Raw genomic sequence first — 16668 nt, forward strand, 5'->3', positions numbered from 1 at the left:
TCGTCTATCCTTATGCTTTATCGCTATCGTCTATCCTTATGCTTTATCGCTATCGTCTATCCTTATGCTTTATCGCTATCGTCTATCCTTATGCTTTATCGCTATCGTCTATCCTTATGCTTTATCGCTATCGTCTATCCTTATGCTTTATCGCTATCGTCTATCCTTATGCTTTATCGCTATCGTCTATCCTTATGCTTTATCGCTATCGTCTATCCTTATGCTTTATCGCTATCGTCTATCCTTATGCTTTATCGCTATCGTCTATCCTTATCCTTTATCGCTATCGTCTATCCTTATCCTTTATCGCCATCCGTCTATCCTTTATCGCCATCCGTCTATCCTTTATCGCCATCCGTCTATCCTTTATCGCCATCCGTCTATCCTTATCCTTTATCGCCATCCGTCTATCCTTATACTTTATTACTATACAGTGATACATCTATCACTTTACAAACACTATATATAACTGTATATGTATAGAAATGATCATGAAGCTGATATAATACTGAATATTTTCTGGCATTGTTTGGAACTTAAAACATGCATATTACACTCAAATACACTTTTAAAGGGAAGGTGTCGAATTATTATTTTTTTTTTTTTTTTTTTTTTTTTTTATCATATTGCTTTTACTATGATAATAACATAAATTTTATTTATTTGTGTTCTCGTGTTATACTTTTTACTTCTCTATGGGGGCTGCCAGTTTTTTTTATCACTATATGTGTCGATTAACGACTTCCGGCCGCGGCTTCCGGACTTATGTTTAAGGAAGTGACGGTGCAAGGAATAGGAGCGGAGGCGGCAGCAAATTTATGTTCGTGTATGTGATGTGTGTATTATGTTCATGTATGTTCGTGTTATACTGTCTGCTGAGCCCTGTATCTAATCCTCCTACACTGTGCAGTCGCTCAGAAAATGGCGGCACACAGTGTAGGAAGTTTGAAGATTCAAACCCCTCCTTCTCCTGGCACTAGCCAGACTAAGGGAGGGGGAATGTGTGAGGACACTAGAGAGTGCGTCTACCCCAAATTTGCAGCATAAAGCAATGAGGTTGCTTTACCACATTGACCATGCTGCAATTTTGGGAACTGCTCCCTCTAGTGGCCAGCACATGGAAATGTTATAAATTAGAATCTAATTTATAATATTTCCTGACTTGTGAAAAAATTAAAACAATGTGTAATTACTTAAATAATAATTCTTTAACTAAAAAAAAATATATATATTTTTAGCGACACATTCCCTTTAAAACACCTGTCAACAACTTCCTATTGATTTTAATGGGGAATACACTATGTAGTTCATTTGAGGCACATTTTTACATTGCTGAAATAAAAAGCACCCTTGTAAAAATATGTTTCGTATAAAAGTATTGACATGTACGTTCTTAAAGCGTGTTTCAAGCAGATTTTTCTTATTGACATATCAAAAAAGCGCCGAAAAACCCGTATCCGATTTTTTTAAATCAGCTCCAAAACCGCTTGGATTCCAAGGCTGTTGTTCTTGCCCTTGAAATCTGCTTCTTATTATTTTTTCATCCTGAACATAGGCCATGTACACATGGCCTAGGTAATAAAACACTTTGCATATTGGTAAGATATTAAAAGTAGTGCAGGCAGCAGTCTTGAGATGCTGTGTAGGGAGATAGCACCGTAATGCGCAATATGGTCCAACTACAGTCACTGGGGTGTGATTTGAATGGCAGCTCAGACAGGAACTTTTTAAAATACACATTTAAAGAGGCTCTGTCACCAGATTTTGCAACCCCTATCTGCTATTGCAGCAGATAGGCACTGCAATGTAGATTACAGTAAAGTTTTTATTTTTAAAAAACGAGCATTTTTGGCCAAGTTATGACCATTTTCGTATTTATGCAAATGAGGCTTGCAAAAGTACAACTGGGCGTGTTGAAAAGTAAAAGTACAACTGGGCGTGTATTATGTGCGTACATCGGGGCGTGTTTACTACTTTTACTAGCTGGGCGTTGTGTATAGAAGTATCATCCACCTCTCTTCACAACGCCCAGCTTCTGGCAGTGCAGACACAGCCGTGTTCTCCAGAGATCACGCTGTGTCGTCACTCACAGGTCCTGCATCGTGTCAGACGAGCGAGGACACATCGGCACCAGAGGCTACAGATGATTCTGCAGCAGCATCGGCGTTTGCAGGTAAATCGATGTAGCTACTTACCTGCAAATGCTGATGCTGCTGCAGAATCATCTGTAGCCTCTGGTGCCGACACGATGCAGGACCTGCGAGTGACGTCACAGATCTGCACTGCCAGAAGGTGGGCGTTCTGAAGAGAAGTGGATGATACTTCTCATCAGAGCGCCCAGCTAGTAAAAGTAGTAAACACGCCCCGATGTACGCACATAATACACGCCCAGTTGTACTTTTACTTTTCAACACGCCCAGTTGTACTTTTGCAAGCCTCATTTGCATAAATACGAAAATGGTCATAACTTGGCCAAAAATGCTCGTTTTTTAAAAATAAAAACGTTACTGTAATCTACATTGCAGCGCCTATCTGCTGCAATAGCAGATAGGGGTTGCAAAATCTGGTGACAGAGCCTCTTTAAGTGCTGTAAATTTGCTTGATAACTTAATTTGCCACTATTAAAATTAAGAGCCGTCATGTGAGAACCCCTTTAATCATTGAATGCTAAAAGGAGTTTTCAGAGTGGAAACTAAGGCCGAGTGTTTTTAACTGCTGTCACACGGACACATGTATTTCAATGGGGCTATTCACACAGCCATTGTTTTATCGGACCGTGTTCAGGGTCCGTGAAAATATAGGACATGCCCTAGTTTCGTCCGTTTTCACGGAACCCTCAATAGACTCAAGTTTATGAGGAATCTGTGAAAACGCGTCGCTCATGGGTACAACTCGGACGTGAAAAACGGCAGCTTTTCACTCGTTTGTGTGAATCTGGCCTAATACATAAAGTAATGTCTCTTCATCCTAATGGAGGCGGGCAGTTATCAGGACTGACTACTTCACATCCCATTCTCTTACCTTTGAGACGAACTCCAGGATTTTCCTTTTGGAGGTTTCTTTAAAAGCTCTTGGGCCCCAGCGGAATTCATACTCTGGGGGATCCGTGTGAGGGATTTTATTATATTCTAGGTATCTAAAAAGATAGAAATCAGCATCATTTATTTTGTACAAGACTCATTTATGCTTCATGAAAGAACAAAAATGAATCAAGGTGCACACAACACTCCAGTATCTTTCGATAAAAATGGCCATACCCTGCAATTTTCTAACTACAGTTATGAAGGATATCCAGCAAAGCTTATAGTTATTAGAGTATCTAATTACTCTCTATTTTCTAGATCGGTCTGGTGAAAGATTTTGTTTGTAGGAGACCATACACCGCTGACTGTTTGTGTTCAGTCACATTGCATGTCCTTACCCTGAGCTGACATGCGCTCTTACTGCAAATAGTGCATTGTTTAACAATAATTTAATGTCCACTGCATTTTTTGCAGGTTCAACTGCTTTTGACCTGCAAAAAAGTAGATAGAATTTTTAACAAACGAACAGATTTGCGGCAGGAGCAAACGTCAGCTCTGTGTTCGTCTGCCGAGTTTGTCCTTATTCTTCACAATACATTTTAAACACCAGATAACCAGTTTAATGCCACCAAAAAAAACATATCTGCCAAGACAAAGTTTGACAAAAAGCAAATTACAGTTTTATTTTATATCAATAAAAATCGGCACTTTTTTTCCTCCTCCCCATTTAGCAAAGTTTTGAAACTGTAATTACTCTGTGGTGTGATGTAACTCTGCACAGGCTACTCTGAACACACCAGCATTCAAAAAAGATCAGAAATCAGCCTCAGACAACTTACTTTTGTCTTACAAATTCATCTGTCACAAGTTTCTTCACGTCTCCAAAGTCTTCATGGCCCTCCCTACAAACAAAATTTGAAATGAGCATGGGCGTAATGAAATCACAGTTATCAACAATTGTTATTTTCTATACCACATATCTGAACATACCCTGGATCAATGTGCAGACGTCGCAAGGTCTCCCAGATGGCAGCTGCCGAGAACAAACAATAATGTGAACAATACCAAGTGTTAGTCAGATGTCTGCTTGAACCTCTTCTCCAAAAACTGCACCACCCTTGCCCATGGGCTGTGTTTGGTATTGGAGATACAACAAATTCAGCTGAGCTAAGCAGCAATACCTGACATAACCCATGGACAGAAAGCACTGCTTTTACGAAACTGCTTTAAGGTCTGCATTTTGTGATCTACTATTAAAGTGTAACTAAACGTTCAAACTTCTGACGTGTCATAGTGACACGGCAGAAGTTTTGATTGGTGGGGGTCCGAGCACTGAGACCCCCACCAATCACTAGAACGAAGCAGTAAAAGCGCTCGTGTGAGTGCTTGGCCGCTTCGTTTATGTTTGACTTTTTCCGGAAATCAATGTAGCGGTGTACGGACTCAATAGAAAATCTATGAGCCCGTACTCCACTACATCGGCTTTCCGGGAAAAGCCAAACAGAAACGAAGTGGCCGAGCACTCACACGAGCGCTTCTGCCACTTAGTTTTAGCGATTTGTTTCATAGAACTTTTAACACCAGAGTTACTCTTTAAGCGTGGGCTCCTTCAAATCTCACTTTTAAAGTGGACCTTTCTTGCTACTGGGGCCATGATGCATGGATTTGGAAAAAGCTTTTAAAGAGGCTCTGTCACCACATTATAAGTGCCCTATCTCCTACATAATTTGATCGGTGCTGTTATGTAGCTAACAGTGGTTTTTATTTTGAAAAACCATCATTTTTTAGCAAGTTATGAGCAATTTTTGATTTATGCTAATTCGTTTCTTAATAGACAACTGGGCGTTTTTACTTTTTACCAACTGGGCGTTGTACACTGACCAATCAGCACCATCCAATTCTCACTAACAATGGGCTGGAACAATGAGAAGTGTAGGACACGGATTGGTCACTGATTGGTCAGCGTCATACATTCCTCTGTACAACGCCCAGTTGGTAAAAAGTAAAAACACGCCCAGTTGTCTATTAAGAAAATAATCATAAATCTACAATTGCTCATAACTTGCTCAAAAAATGATAGTTTTTCCAAATAAAAAACACTGCTGTTATCTACATCACAGCGCCAATCAGATTATGTAGGAGATAGAGCACTTATAATCTGGTGACAGAGCCTCTTTAAATGCTTAAGTGAAAGCTTACCCTCCTTGGCATTGTTCCCCTTCATAAAGATAAGGCTCAGAATTACTGTAAGTAAGCCCAATTTTGCTGTATTGTCATCCCTGGGAAAAAAAAAAAAGGTTACGTATTTGTCAATTCATCTACTTCCACTTCGGATCATTCTAGCTTGTGAATTGGCATTTATTTATTTTGTTTCTCGATCTTATACTATCCCCTTAAATTTTTAGCAAAATCAATGTGTGGCTGTGGAACGACCACAGTAAGGGTCTATTCACATGTTGCGGTTGAGCTGTTAGGACCACATAGAAATACGTATCCAATAACCGCATGCGTTTTTACCGCGATTTGATGCAGTTGCAGTGAAAACGGAATAGAAAAGACGCACCAGATTGCGGTAAAACACGTGGTTTTCGGTTGCGGTTCTAACCGCACCTCACCATGTGAATATACCCTAAATCTCATGACCCACAGGTGTTGTAAGTATCTATTAGCATCCCAAATATGATCAGCTGAATACCGAGAAAAGCACTCCCAGTCAAGCACACACTTCACAAAGGATTGGTGCCGTTATCTATTTCTTCAGAATAACTTTTACAGCAATTCTCTACTATGCTCTAAATACCAAAAATGATCAATGGGAAGAGAGAGTACCACTCCAAATACAGACAAGTGATTTCAGAGCAGTCTAATCTGAAGCCCATCGCTTTACTACAAGCTGTTGTAAGACTTTTTTCGGAAGGTAGTCAGGAGGGTGGGTGCTGGGGAAGATTTGACATCCTCTAGCTTCCAGAAAACCAAGCATCCCACTATAGAAAACCAAACATCCTGCTATAAAGGGCTTTGCAAGAACATTTTTAACAATCTTAACTAGGATACCTCATAAAAACAACAACACGGTCAATCCCTGTTTTCTACTTTAGTTTCATGAAAACGCTCTTACACTTTCATTCCATCTCCTTGCACACGGTCCAATTTATTTATAAGAATATAAATATGGTTCTTTGTGTCAATTTCCTCCAGCTGAAAACCAAAAACCTATATATAAAAAAAAATTACAAAAAAGTGAGAAGTTCTGATAAATGATGGCGTGTTTTTTACAATAACTAGTTACATATTCACTTACATCTAGCAGCGCCTTCTTGGCACGGAGAAGTATTTCAGGATAAACATCTTTGTATTCTTTCATCACATGCTTTACAATATCTGTAATTTAAAAATAATATTTTGTTTTATTTGCGTGTGTATTTATGTATGTATGTATATTATACACTATATGGGCAAAAGTATTGGTACACACCTCTTAAAGCCAGGGCTACACCTAGACTTTTGTAGTACTACAGACTGATTTTAACTATTGAGTGATCCAAGACTGCATGCAGCTCAATGTATTCATTTGGACTTCAGCTGTGGATCAATAGTTCAAATCAAATCAGTAGAACTACAAAAAGTCTACTTCTACTCGATTCCGGTCAGTGACTGATTCCAAACAGCGGGAGGACGACGACTTCCGGCCTCTCACACTCCTGCCATCTGAGTACATCTGGTGGCTCCCGGGACTTGCTGAGGTGTTGGAGTAAGGTCTGTGACTGCCCTCAACTATCACTACAAGCCGGGACGCTATCTGCTGCCTTTCAGACAGACTGGATGTTCTCTAGGGGCTTTAACTACACCGTTCTGGACCTGCTTACCAGTGGTGAGATCTCACTTATAGCATTTTCAAACACGCATAAAACACCTGTTTATGCGGACAGCCATACATCTACACGTGAGCCATATTTGAGATTAATATTGTTTCCCTCTCCCATATTAGAGTTCATACAAGTGGTTTTTCATACTCTGAAATAAGGGTGCGTTTCAATAAAGTAACTCCTCATCCATTGCCCTTTGATCTGCACCTGTCCGCTATATTGTGGTGCATGTGATCTTATTGACTGCAAGAATGGTTAAACGTAGGGGCAAATCTGCCGGTCCTCAGAAGTTAACGGCCAACTATCCAGCAATGGAGCCTGACGCTCGTAATATATCTATTGCTGCTTCAGTTGGGGCTGAAGTTCTGCCGGGTACACACGACTCCCCTACTATGTCATCATCACTGGGGGACCCCCTCCTGACCCTGAGGGAGGAATACGTACACCGAATTCTGATCCTCTCAACAAAGAACCTGGCTCGAGCTCTAGAACCTTTCCTACCCAATCCGGCACTACCAGAAGAGAGGGCTGCTCTTGCGAGCAGCTTTCTCTGTTATGAACTTAGATGTGATAACAGGCGGATCCTACATGTCATAGACACGCAGGACCCACTGTCACTGAGCCCGTCAGTGCCGCTGACCTGACTGATAAAGGTTTCAGCGCTAGATAAAGCTGCTTTGTATACAGGATACAAAGCAGCATCTGAAAAAGTAAAAAATCATTTTTAATAAAATGTAAATTACAAAGCTGCACCAGTCACACGGATTCACATTTTTATTACAAAAAAATATATATAATAAAATAAAATATTTTATAAAAAGTACCAAAAAGTAAGTCCTTGAACCGCTCAAACGATGGAAGAAAAATAACAATTAGGGCTCAGAATGTGGCGACAACAAATTTTTTATAGAAGTATTTTTTTCTTTATAAAAGTAATAAAACATTAACTAAAACTATATCAATTTGGTATCCCCTTAATTATTTTGACCAGCAGAATAAAGTCAAGTTGTCATTTTTACCGCACGCTGAAAGCTGTAACAACGAAACTCAAAAAGCTATAGAGGAATCGCAGATTTTTTTCCAATTCCAAATCACAAAGAATTCTTTTTTAGTTTCCCAGTACATAATATGATACTTTATATAGTGCCAATAGAAACTACAACTCCTCCCACAAAAAATAAGCCTTCCCACCATTCCAATGACAGAAAAACAAAAAAAAGTTATGGATTTTGGAAAGCGGGGAGTGAAAAACGAAAAATGCCTTTGACTTCAAGGGGTTAAAGAAATGTTATTACTTGAAGACTCGGTTTGTGTTTATTAAAAACAACGCATTTCGGACCAACTCTTTATCACATAGACGACCTTTCCTAAATATATGCAGGACGATGCCAGAAATAATATTTTTCCTGCACTTCCCTACGATACATTCCTATTATTCTGCTGATCAATACAATTACGGCGATACCAAATAAAATATTTTTTTCTATATTTTACAAGGGAAAAACGAATAGTAAAAAATAAAATTTATTTTTGTGTCGCCAAGTTCTAAGAGCCATGACTTTTTTTCTTTTTCAGTTGATTGAGTGGTAGGAGGGCTTATTTTTTGCTGGACGAGCTTTGGTTTTTAATGGTACCATTTTGGGGTACATGCAAGTTTTTATTCTTATTTTTTTTGTCCCCCTCGTTGGATCGCTTGCACTATACTCTGCTAGGGTTGCACGATGGATCAAAATATCGATACTATTTCGATGCCATGCACCCTCAGACGGTTCGATACTGTTAATTCATGTATTTCGATACTAAGCTGTGTGGCCGCATAGCTTAGTATTGTAACACATGAATGTAGTTAGAGCGGTGCTGCCGCTGTGTAATATACAGCCATTACCCCGCTCCTGACAAGTGTGCGCGTGCATTCAGCATGAGGTGATGCGACCAGCGCTGCAGTAATGAGCGCCGGCACTGAACACAGAGGACATGGCGGGCGTACTGCATGTTGCCTGTCTTCAGTGTCTGTGCCGCCACTCATTAGTGCAGCACCAGCCGCATCACCTCATGCTGACCGCGCGTGCACTTGTCAGGATCGGGGCAATGGTTGTACTACACAGAGAAACCTCTCATCTCCACCGATATTCCCTAGAATGCTGCAATCAAAGCGGACGCTGCATTCAAGGGGAAAATGAGAAGGGGGATGCCCTTTGGATCGCGCCACGGGGAATCCATGTGATGCGATTGAGGGACATAGCATATATGGGCAGACAGCCCGGGGTCCATTGAAGGACCCCAGGGCTGTCTGACCATATTTCCTGTTAGGACATACCGAAGTATGCCCTAACTGCCGCCTGTGTACTAGCAGTATATAGATAAATGCCAGTACATTAAAGTTTAAAAATAAAAAAGGTTAAAAAAAATAGGTTAAAAAAAATACACTTTTTACAATAAACATTAAAATAAGTCCTAATAGAAAAAAATATGCACATTCATCACGACCGTAATTACCTGCACAACAAATCTATAGCGTCATTTATTATGTTTATAAAATTAAACTGCTTTCTTTCACTTAATAATGTGAGGCACGAGGTATGATGAATTTTGAACCTCCATGTGCGACATATTAATACTAATTAACCCCATCATGTAACTCACACATTAACCAAATGTTGTATATTACGACAGAGGAACATGATGGGGTTAATTACCATTAATGTGATGCACATGGAGGTTCAAAATTCATCAAACCACGCGCCTCACATCAGAAAATGGAAGAACTTTTTTTTAAATTATTATTATTGTTGGAAAGTATCGTTTTGGTATCGAGTATCGCAATACTACATGACGTATCGGTATCGAAGTCCAAATTCTGATATCATGACAACCCTATAAGATGAACTTGTACATGTGAACCCATAACTGGCTACAAGAAATGTTTGGAGGGATTTTTGCCTAAAGGGTTATTAGCAAGTACTGACTGATGAAATTCTCCATCTTTGGAACAGGCCAAATTTTATTTCTCTAATATTCTTTACCGTTATTTTTATTACTTAATAATAAGACATATTTTAACCCACAGTGTACATACTGAAAGAGAAGCAGACTTACCTGCACGCTTAATAGGCAACTTCTTCTGGTCCCTGATCAACAGGTACTGAACCAGCTCCCCAACCTACAAGAACAGAATATATTTTAGTATCTTGTGGCAACCACTTATATACACATTATAGTGGAAATCTACTCCTACCTGGCGTAGATTTCACTCTGTGGGGCTTAGCACGGTATAGGCCCATGCCGGCGCTCGCACCCTGTCCCCCTAATCAGACAACCCCCCCCTCCCCTCCAGACACTATATAAATTTACAAAATAAACAGTTTCTGCTCACCTCACCACTCCTCTTCTTCCCTCCGGAAATGACATGGCTCATACAACGTATGGGCATCGTCAGGTCGTTGTATGTGACGCAGAACTGATGACGTTGAATGCTGCGCCGCATATAAGGCCTTGAGGCTGCTTGGTGTCAGGATCTTGAATGAGACGCAGAACGCACCAGATTGAGAAAAGAGGAGCGGTGAGGTGAGAATAATTGTTTTATTTTATGTCCGATTGTGGGCAATAGATGGCGCACGGCCGCGGTCAGTGCGCCACAATTATGTGCACGATCGCGGCCAGCGTGAAGACGCAGCATATTGACTGGTGTATGAAACGCCAGTTTTAGTAAAGCTGCCCCGATAACTTGAATAGATGCGCCCTCTGAGAAGACATATACAGGACACAGGTACCTTCAGGTTCACTTGCTCAGGAGAATGCTTCTCTAAATTCCTCTGTGCCTGCGTTAGCGTCTGTGTTTGAGTGAATGTAATATCTTCCTCCATATCCACATCTCCACCCTATACGAAATACAATAATAGAGTTATTGAGGTGCAGAACGCTCACTTGCATTACATTCCACAGGACACAACTATTAGGCCATATTCACATGGCCATATTATGGCTCTATAGAAACACTGATTTGAATTCTATGGGGCCCTGTTCCATCCAGCAAGGTATCTAGGGGAGAAAAACGGAGCCGCATATTGTTCCATTTTTTTGGAGCCACAAGAACTCAATGCGTCGCCCACAGCAATACCATGTGTATGAGGCCTTATAGTGTTAAAGTCAGTGACAACCTGCATGGGTTGAGGTATCGGAGCTAATCGAAGGCCTGAAAGCACAGGTTTTCATCCACCGGGATCGGTACACCCAACCCCTGCGAGAAACCCCCGTCAACAGCTGGTACAATAAGGGAGATGTATAAAAACTGGAGCAGTTGCACAAAGCAGCAAATCAGGTTGTGTCTTATTTTAGGGTTGTGAAATGAGAGCTGGAATCTGATTGGATGCTAAGAGCAATAGCTCCACTTTTCTCTGGTTCCGATAAATCTCCCTCAAGGTTTTATAAGAACTTCATTCGTCATCCAGAAAGAACAACCTGTAATACTGGAACAGAAGATACATGTAAACATAAAACAGAACATGTACTGCAATCTATACCAAGGAGGACACGGTCTTCATGTCTCACTGTGGTAGCTGCAGTGGATTGATTTGCGGTGTGGTATAAACAGCCAAGGAAGGGTCTCACCAAAGGCTGCTCTGAGCACACCAGACAGTGGCATTTCTACAGCGGACAGACACTAAAGCTGCCATACACATTAGATACAAAATGTAATCTCTGATGCCGCTTATCTCCCAGGAAGACATCAGAGGACAGTCAGGTTGTGCCTATACCCAATACATTGAGAGCGGCTCCCTCTAAAATTGGTGGCCTCCACAGACAGCGATCAAATGTCTAAGTTCAGCTGTAGTAAAACAAAAAAATATGTTTCTGTATATATTATGAAAGCATTCGGTAGCCTCTAAATCGTACCTGAAGGTGTGAAGTGTCCTTAGAACCACTGGGCCGACCCCTCCTTTTCTGTGCCATGCTTGTCGGCGCTTAAATAACACAAATACCAATTTAAAGCCAATGAACATAAGCACAGTTCTTCAAACTTAAAGAAAAACAAAACAAATAAAATAAAATAAAACAATAACCATTATTTATTTTGGGGGGGATGCTGGGTGACCCGATATGGCCACCATCACGCTTCTACAGGGGTCGTCACCTAGTTTACTGCATCAAATCCACCGGTGACACTGCTTATCTGGCCAAACGTGACACTCGGGGGTCTAGTAATCCTGGCTAATAACCCATACGTGGGCTGTGGCGGACATATTTGGGGTCACCAAAGTTATTCAAAAGCAGCTAGAACTAAGAAAAGGCTGAATGGAGAAGTTATGTTCAGATGTTGTGGATTTTTTGGGATTAAAGTAATCTACATTATAATACATGTCGACGGGGTCTTTAAAACTCCATCCTCCTGCAGCAGAAAAAAAATCTGCTCGAAAATCAGGGAATGCTGTCAGATTTATCAAATCCGCATCATGCCCGATATGCCGCAGAATTCGTTCACATCTGCACCAGGTCCCCGTTCAGGGGTTTCGTCGGACTTTTCCGTCAGGGGAACCCATAAACTTAATCCAAACGAACCAATGGAAACCATAGGTTTCCGTTTGCATCACCGTTGATTTCAATGGTGACTGATCCGGTGCAAATGGTTTCCATTGGTCACCGTCGTGTAAGGGTACCTTTGTTTTGACGGAATCAATACCGTAGTCGACTGCGCTATTCATTCCGTCAAAACAACGGAACCCTTACACAATGGTGACAAGCGGAAACCTATGGTTCAGTTTGGAATCTGTTCATGGGTCCCCTGACGGAAAGATCTGACGAAACCCATGAACGGAGTCCTGACGCAGATGTGAACGAAGCCTAAAGGTTGTTTGGTTTATAAAACCCATTCTCACATACACCATTGGGAAATCTGAGCTAAGAGGGGGGGGGGGCTCATTCAGGGCGTAGCTATAAAGGGTGTCTCAATCACTGAAAGACCCAACGCGTCCACAGAAAGCTAATTCCTATAGGAACCATGCAATGCTTTATTTTCCCTGTGGTGGCGCTGCAGGGAAATTGAACACTTGCTGCCAGGTTCCCAGCTGCAGGACATCCTGTAGTCTATTTATTGTTGGAGGACAATAAGGCCCTGTTCACATGGAGTATTTTGACAAGCTTTTTGGAGAGGAAACCGCTCCGCAAAACTCGTCAAAAACCGGCTAAAATTGCCTCGCATTGATTTCAATGGGAGGCGGGGGCGGTTTTCTCCCGCGAGCGGTAAAACCGCCTCGCGGGAGAAAGGGACATGCCCTATCTTCGCGCTTTTATGCCTCTGACCTCCCATTGACATCAATGGGAGGCAGAGAAAGCGTATTTCGCAGAGTTTTTTGCCCGTAGCACTCAATGGGCGCGAGCGAAAAACGTGGCGAAAAACTCGGCAAACTACATGTAGGAAGTACAAAATTTGCCTCAAAATCCCAAACGGAATTTTGAGGCAGAATTTTCCTCCTGCAAAAAACTCAGTGTGAACGAGCCCTTAGGCCTAGTTCACAGTTTTTTGTCAGGCACAAAAATCTGCCTCAAAATTCCTTCAGGGTTTTTGACACATATTGAAATGCCAGCGTTTCTTTACGCATTTTTTTTATCAAACGTAAAACCGCAGCCATTTTTTGCCAAAAACTGCAACAACAAAAAAATTGGTGGTGCATTTTTTGTCTGACTCCCATTGATGTTAATGTTAGTTCAGAGGCGGAAACCGCTCCAATAGGGCATCAAAAACCGCCTGACATCAATAAGGGAAAACAGTGCATTTTTCCTTTATGCCGATTCCGACGCGGTTTCCACGACAAACTCAGCACAAAAAACATAAATAAAAATAAAGCTATGTGAACTAAGCCGAAACGCACTCGCCATCATCACCCACACTGGATGTGCTCATGCCATCAATACAAGTCCTCAGCACTCGTAATCACGGACACAATAGTGGGGGGAGGGATTTATTAAAGGGGTTATGCGGGAAGTATACATTTTTATTAGGGGCTGCAAATGAAACAAATAAAACAAAAAAGTAATACCTGCCTGTCCTCGCCTCTGGCGATCCAGCGCTGACGCTCCGGCGGCAGTCCTGGTGCTGGTTTACGTGCACGTAGCATGTTCAGGCTCAACGGATATTAGTGGTGACAAATAGTATTTCTGGCATAATGCCAGAAATAAAACATGGACGATGAGCCCCGCTGAGTATTCTGCTTGGCTGCAGCGGTCACGTGCTACGTGCATGTACACAACCACTGGGACTGCCGTCGCAGGGATAGCGCTGGAACGCCGGGGGGCAAGGAGAGGTAAGTATGTCTTTTTTTTTTTTTGCCCTTCATTTGCAGCCTCTAATTAAAAAAAAAATTCACTTTCCGAATAACCCCTTTAACACCTTAGTGACCACCAATACGCCTTTTCACGTGAGTGACTAAGGGGCCTTAGGCTTGGCTGACGCCTTTTCACGTGAGCCTAGTCTAAGTCCTGCACGGGTGTCCCGTGCAGGCTGGAGCCGGGGCTCTGCTGTCTGATCACAGCTGAGCTCCTGCTCCAAAGCCCGCGATCGAAGTTTACTTCGATCGCGGCCGTTTAACCCGTTAAATGCCGCAGTCAATAGCGACCGCGGCATTTAACTTGTTTACAGAGGGAGTGCGCTCCCTCTGTCACCCATCGGCGGCCCGCAAATGCAATCACGGGTCTCCGATGGGCTGTCATGGCAGCCAGGGGCTTGATAAAAGCCCCCAGGTCTGACCTGGACATATGCCTGTTAGGACGCGCCGGAGGCACGTCCTAATAGATTGCCTGTCAGATTTACACTGACAGGCAATAATGCTCTGGTGTACGAAGTATACCAAAGCATTATAGCAGCGATCGGAACATCGCACAGTAAAGTCCCCTAGTGGGACTAATGAAATAAATAATAAATGTGAAATAAATATTAATAAAAATTACAGTAAAAGTGTAAAAAATAAATAAAAGTACACATATGTGGTATCGCCGCGACCGTAATGACTCCATTAATAAAGTTAATATGTAATTTAAACCGCAGTGAACACCGTAAAAAAAAAACGCAAAAAACAATGGCGAAATTGTAATTTTTTTCCATTGCCCCCCAAAAAAGTCATAAGAAAAATGAATCAATAAGTCCCATGTACCCCAAAACAGTACCAATCAACACTACGTCTCGTCCCACAGAAAACAAGCACAAAAAATCACTACATTGATGGAAAAATAAAAAAGTTACGGTTCTTGGAAAGCGACGATGCAAAAACAAATAATTTTAGTTCAAAAGTGTTTTTATTGTGCAAAAGTCGTAAAACATAAAAAAAAACTCTACATATGTGGTATCGCCGTAATCGTACCGACCCATAGAATAAAGGTAACATGTTATTTACGTCGCACAGTGAACGGCGTCAATTTAAAAACGCATAGAACAATGGTGGAATTTCAGTTTTTTTTTATAATCCCCCCAAAAAAAAAGTTAATAAAAAAAATTATATGTACCCTAAAATGGTGCTATTAAAAAGTACAACTAATCCCGCAAAAAAACAAGTCCTCATACAGCTATGTAGACGAAAAAATAAAAAAGTTATAGCTCTTTGAATGCGACTATAGAAAAACAAATAAAATAGCTTTGTCATTAGGGCCTAAAATGGGCTGGTCACTAAGGGGTTAAATACTTGTGCAAGGGAAAAGAGGAGTAGTCACCCACAGCAACCAATCAATTATTTTTATTTAGAGGGCCTAATTTTCGCTAGTTGGATTGGTTGCTATGGGCAGCTGCTCCATCTGCACAAATCATGATATATCTCACCCAATCAGTGCAGATTATATGTGGACCACCGTTTAGCAGACATGTCAGAAAACGTGCGTGGAATTTCCGGGTAATCCAAATCCATTTTATGTAAACAAATATTCTGATTCAAAACCGGTCAGAGACATAAAATGAGCGTTCAACTGACAGCCAACTCCTCCACTAACAAGTCAGGAGATAAGCGACAACACAGCTGCTTATCTCAAGGGAGACATAGGTCAGACAAGAAGATAAACAAACCCGGTCCCCACAGACATGACAACGTGGAAGAAAGAAAAGCTATCGGTTGCCCATAGCAACTAAAGCGTACAGCTTTTAAAGCCCGTTAAATTGTGAACGCGGCAACTTGTCTAAGGCACAAACATTTATTAGAAGCCGAATACCAGCGCTAGGGGACGCCATGACGTTACCTGCTCCGTCCGGCGTAACCACGGCACGAAACTAGGTCCTCGGCACCACGACGCTCAAGCTCTGCCCCCTCAGCAACACGACGCTCAAGCTCCGCCCCTCCCTTACGACATAATAGAACATGTGACCATGGTTCCAGGCGGGAAAAGGAAGGCAGCTGATTGGTTGTTGGTGTCGCGTTCGTTAAGTTTCGATCGAAATAGAAAGTTCGCAATGAAAATGTCAGTTGCATGTATGGAAGTGATACATATATTAATAAATAATTCTGAACATCGTTAGCTGCTCTGATTCTATAAATCATTGGTCTGTAACTGCTCTAAAACTACAATACCCAGGTAGCTGGGAGTTGTAGTTTTAGCCATGTGGGTTTTGCTAGCCAAAATGTGTAGATTATGGTATAATAAATAGCAGATCCATGAAAATTTTTTTTAAAAATCCCAAATTGTATGTATCTGACCTCCATACATAGATATAAGGCCTCATTCACACGAGCGTATAAGATTCACGCGTGTGAATCTGGTCCGTGTGTGTGGCGTTATGCATCAGTGTGCTTTGCGAGCGGCATGTG

At 41.5% G+C, this 16668-nt stretch overlaps 1 protein-coding gene and 1 non-coding gene across 2 annotated transcripts; both read right to left on the reverse strand.

Moving 5' to 3' along the window:
• Window positions 1-2997: 2997 nt before the first annotated feature.
• On the reverse strand, window positions 2998-15800 carry MAGEA1 (MAGE family member A1). Its single transcript, XM_075834572.1, has 10 exons — window positions 15693-15800; window positions 11783-11850; window positions 10660-10767; window positions 9986-10049; window positions 6325-6404; window positions 6142-6236; window positions 5223-5302; window positions 4014-4056; window positions 3863-3925; window positions 2998-3136 (listed from the first exon to the last, which is right to left on the reverse strand). The coding sequence occupies exons 2-10, from the start codon at window positions 11837-11839 to the stop codon at window positions 2998-3000; spliced, it is 729 nt and encodes a 242-aa protein (XP_075690687.1). The 5' UTR covers window positions 11840-11850; window positions 15693-15800.
• On the reverse strand, window positions 11390-11521 carry LOC142660113 (small nucleolar RNA SNORA11). The gene has a single exon (XR_012850428.1). It is a non-coding gene; the product is annotated as a small nucleolar RNA SNORA11 (small nucleolar RNA).
• Window positions 15801-16668: the final 868 nt, after the last annotated feature.

The sequence above is a fragment of the Rhinoderma darwinii genome, chromosome 8 (assembly GCF_050947455.1).
Source record: "Rhinoderma darwinii isolate aRhiDar2 chromosome 8, aRhiDar2.hap1, whole genome shotgun sequence".
In the NCBI taxonomy this organism is placed as follows: domain Eukaryota; kingdom Metazoa; phylum Chordata; class Amphibia; order Anura; family Rhinodermatidae; genus Rhinoderma; species Rhinoderma darwinii.

What these genes read in the sequence shown, in the direction of transcription:
- MAGEA1 (XM_075834572.1), bottom strand. Translation starts at nt 11,839, where the DNA reads ATGGCACAGAAAAGGAGGGGTCGGCCCAGTGGTTCTAAGGACACTTCA. An exon ending in GGGGAACAATGCCAAGGAGG is followed by an intron (nt 4,057 to 5,222) that starts GTAAGCTTTCAC and finishes TGTTCTCGGCAG; the next exon opens with CTGCCATCTGGGAGACCTTG. An exon ending in GATGAATTTGTAAGACAAAA is followed by an intron (nt 3,137 to 3,862) that starts GTAAGTTGTCTG and finishes CTATCTTTTTAG; the next exon opens with ATACCTAGAATATAATAAAA.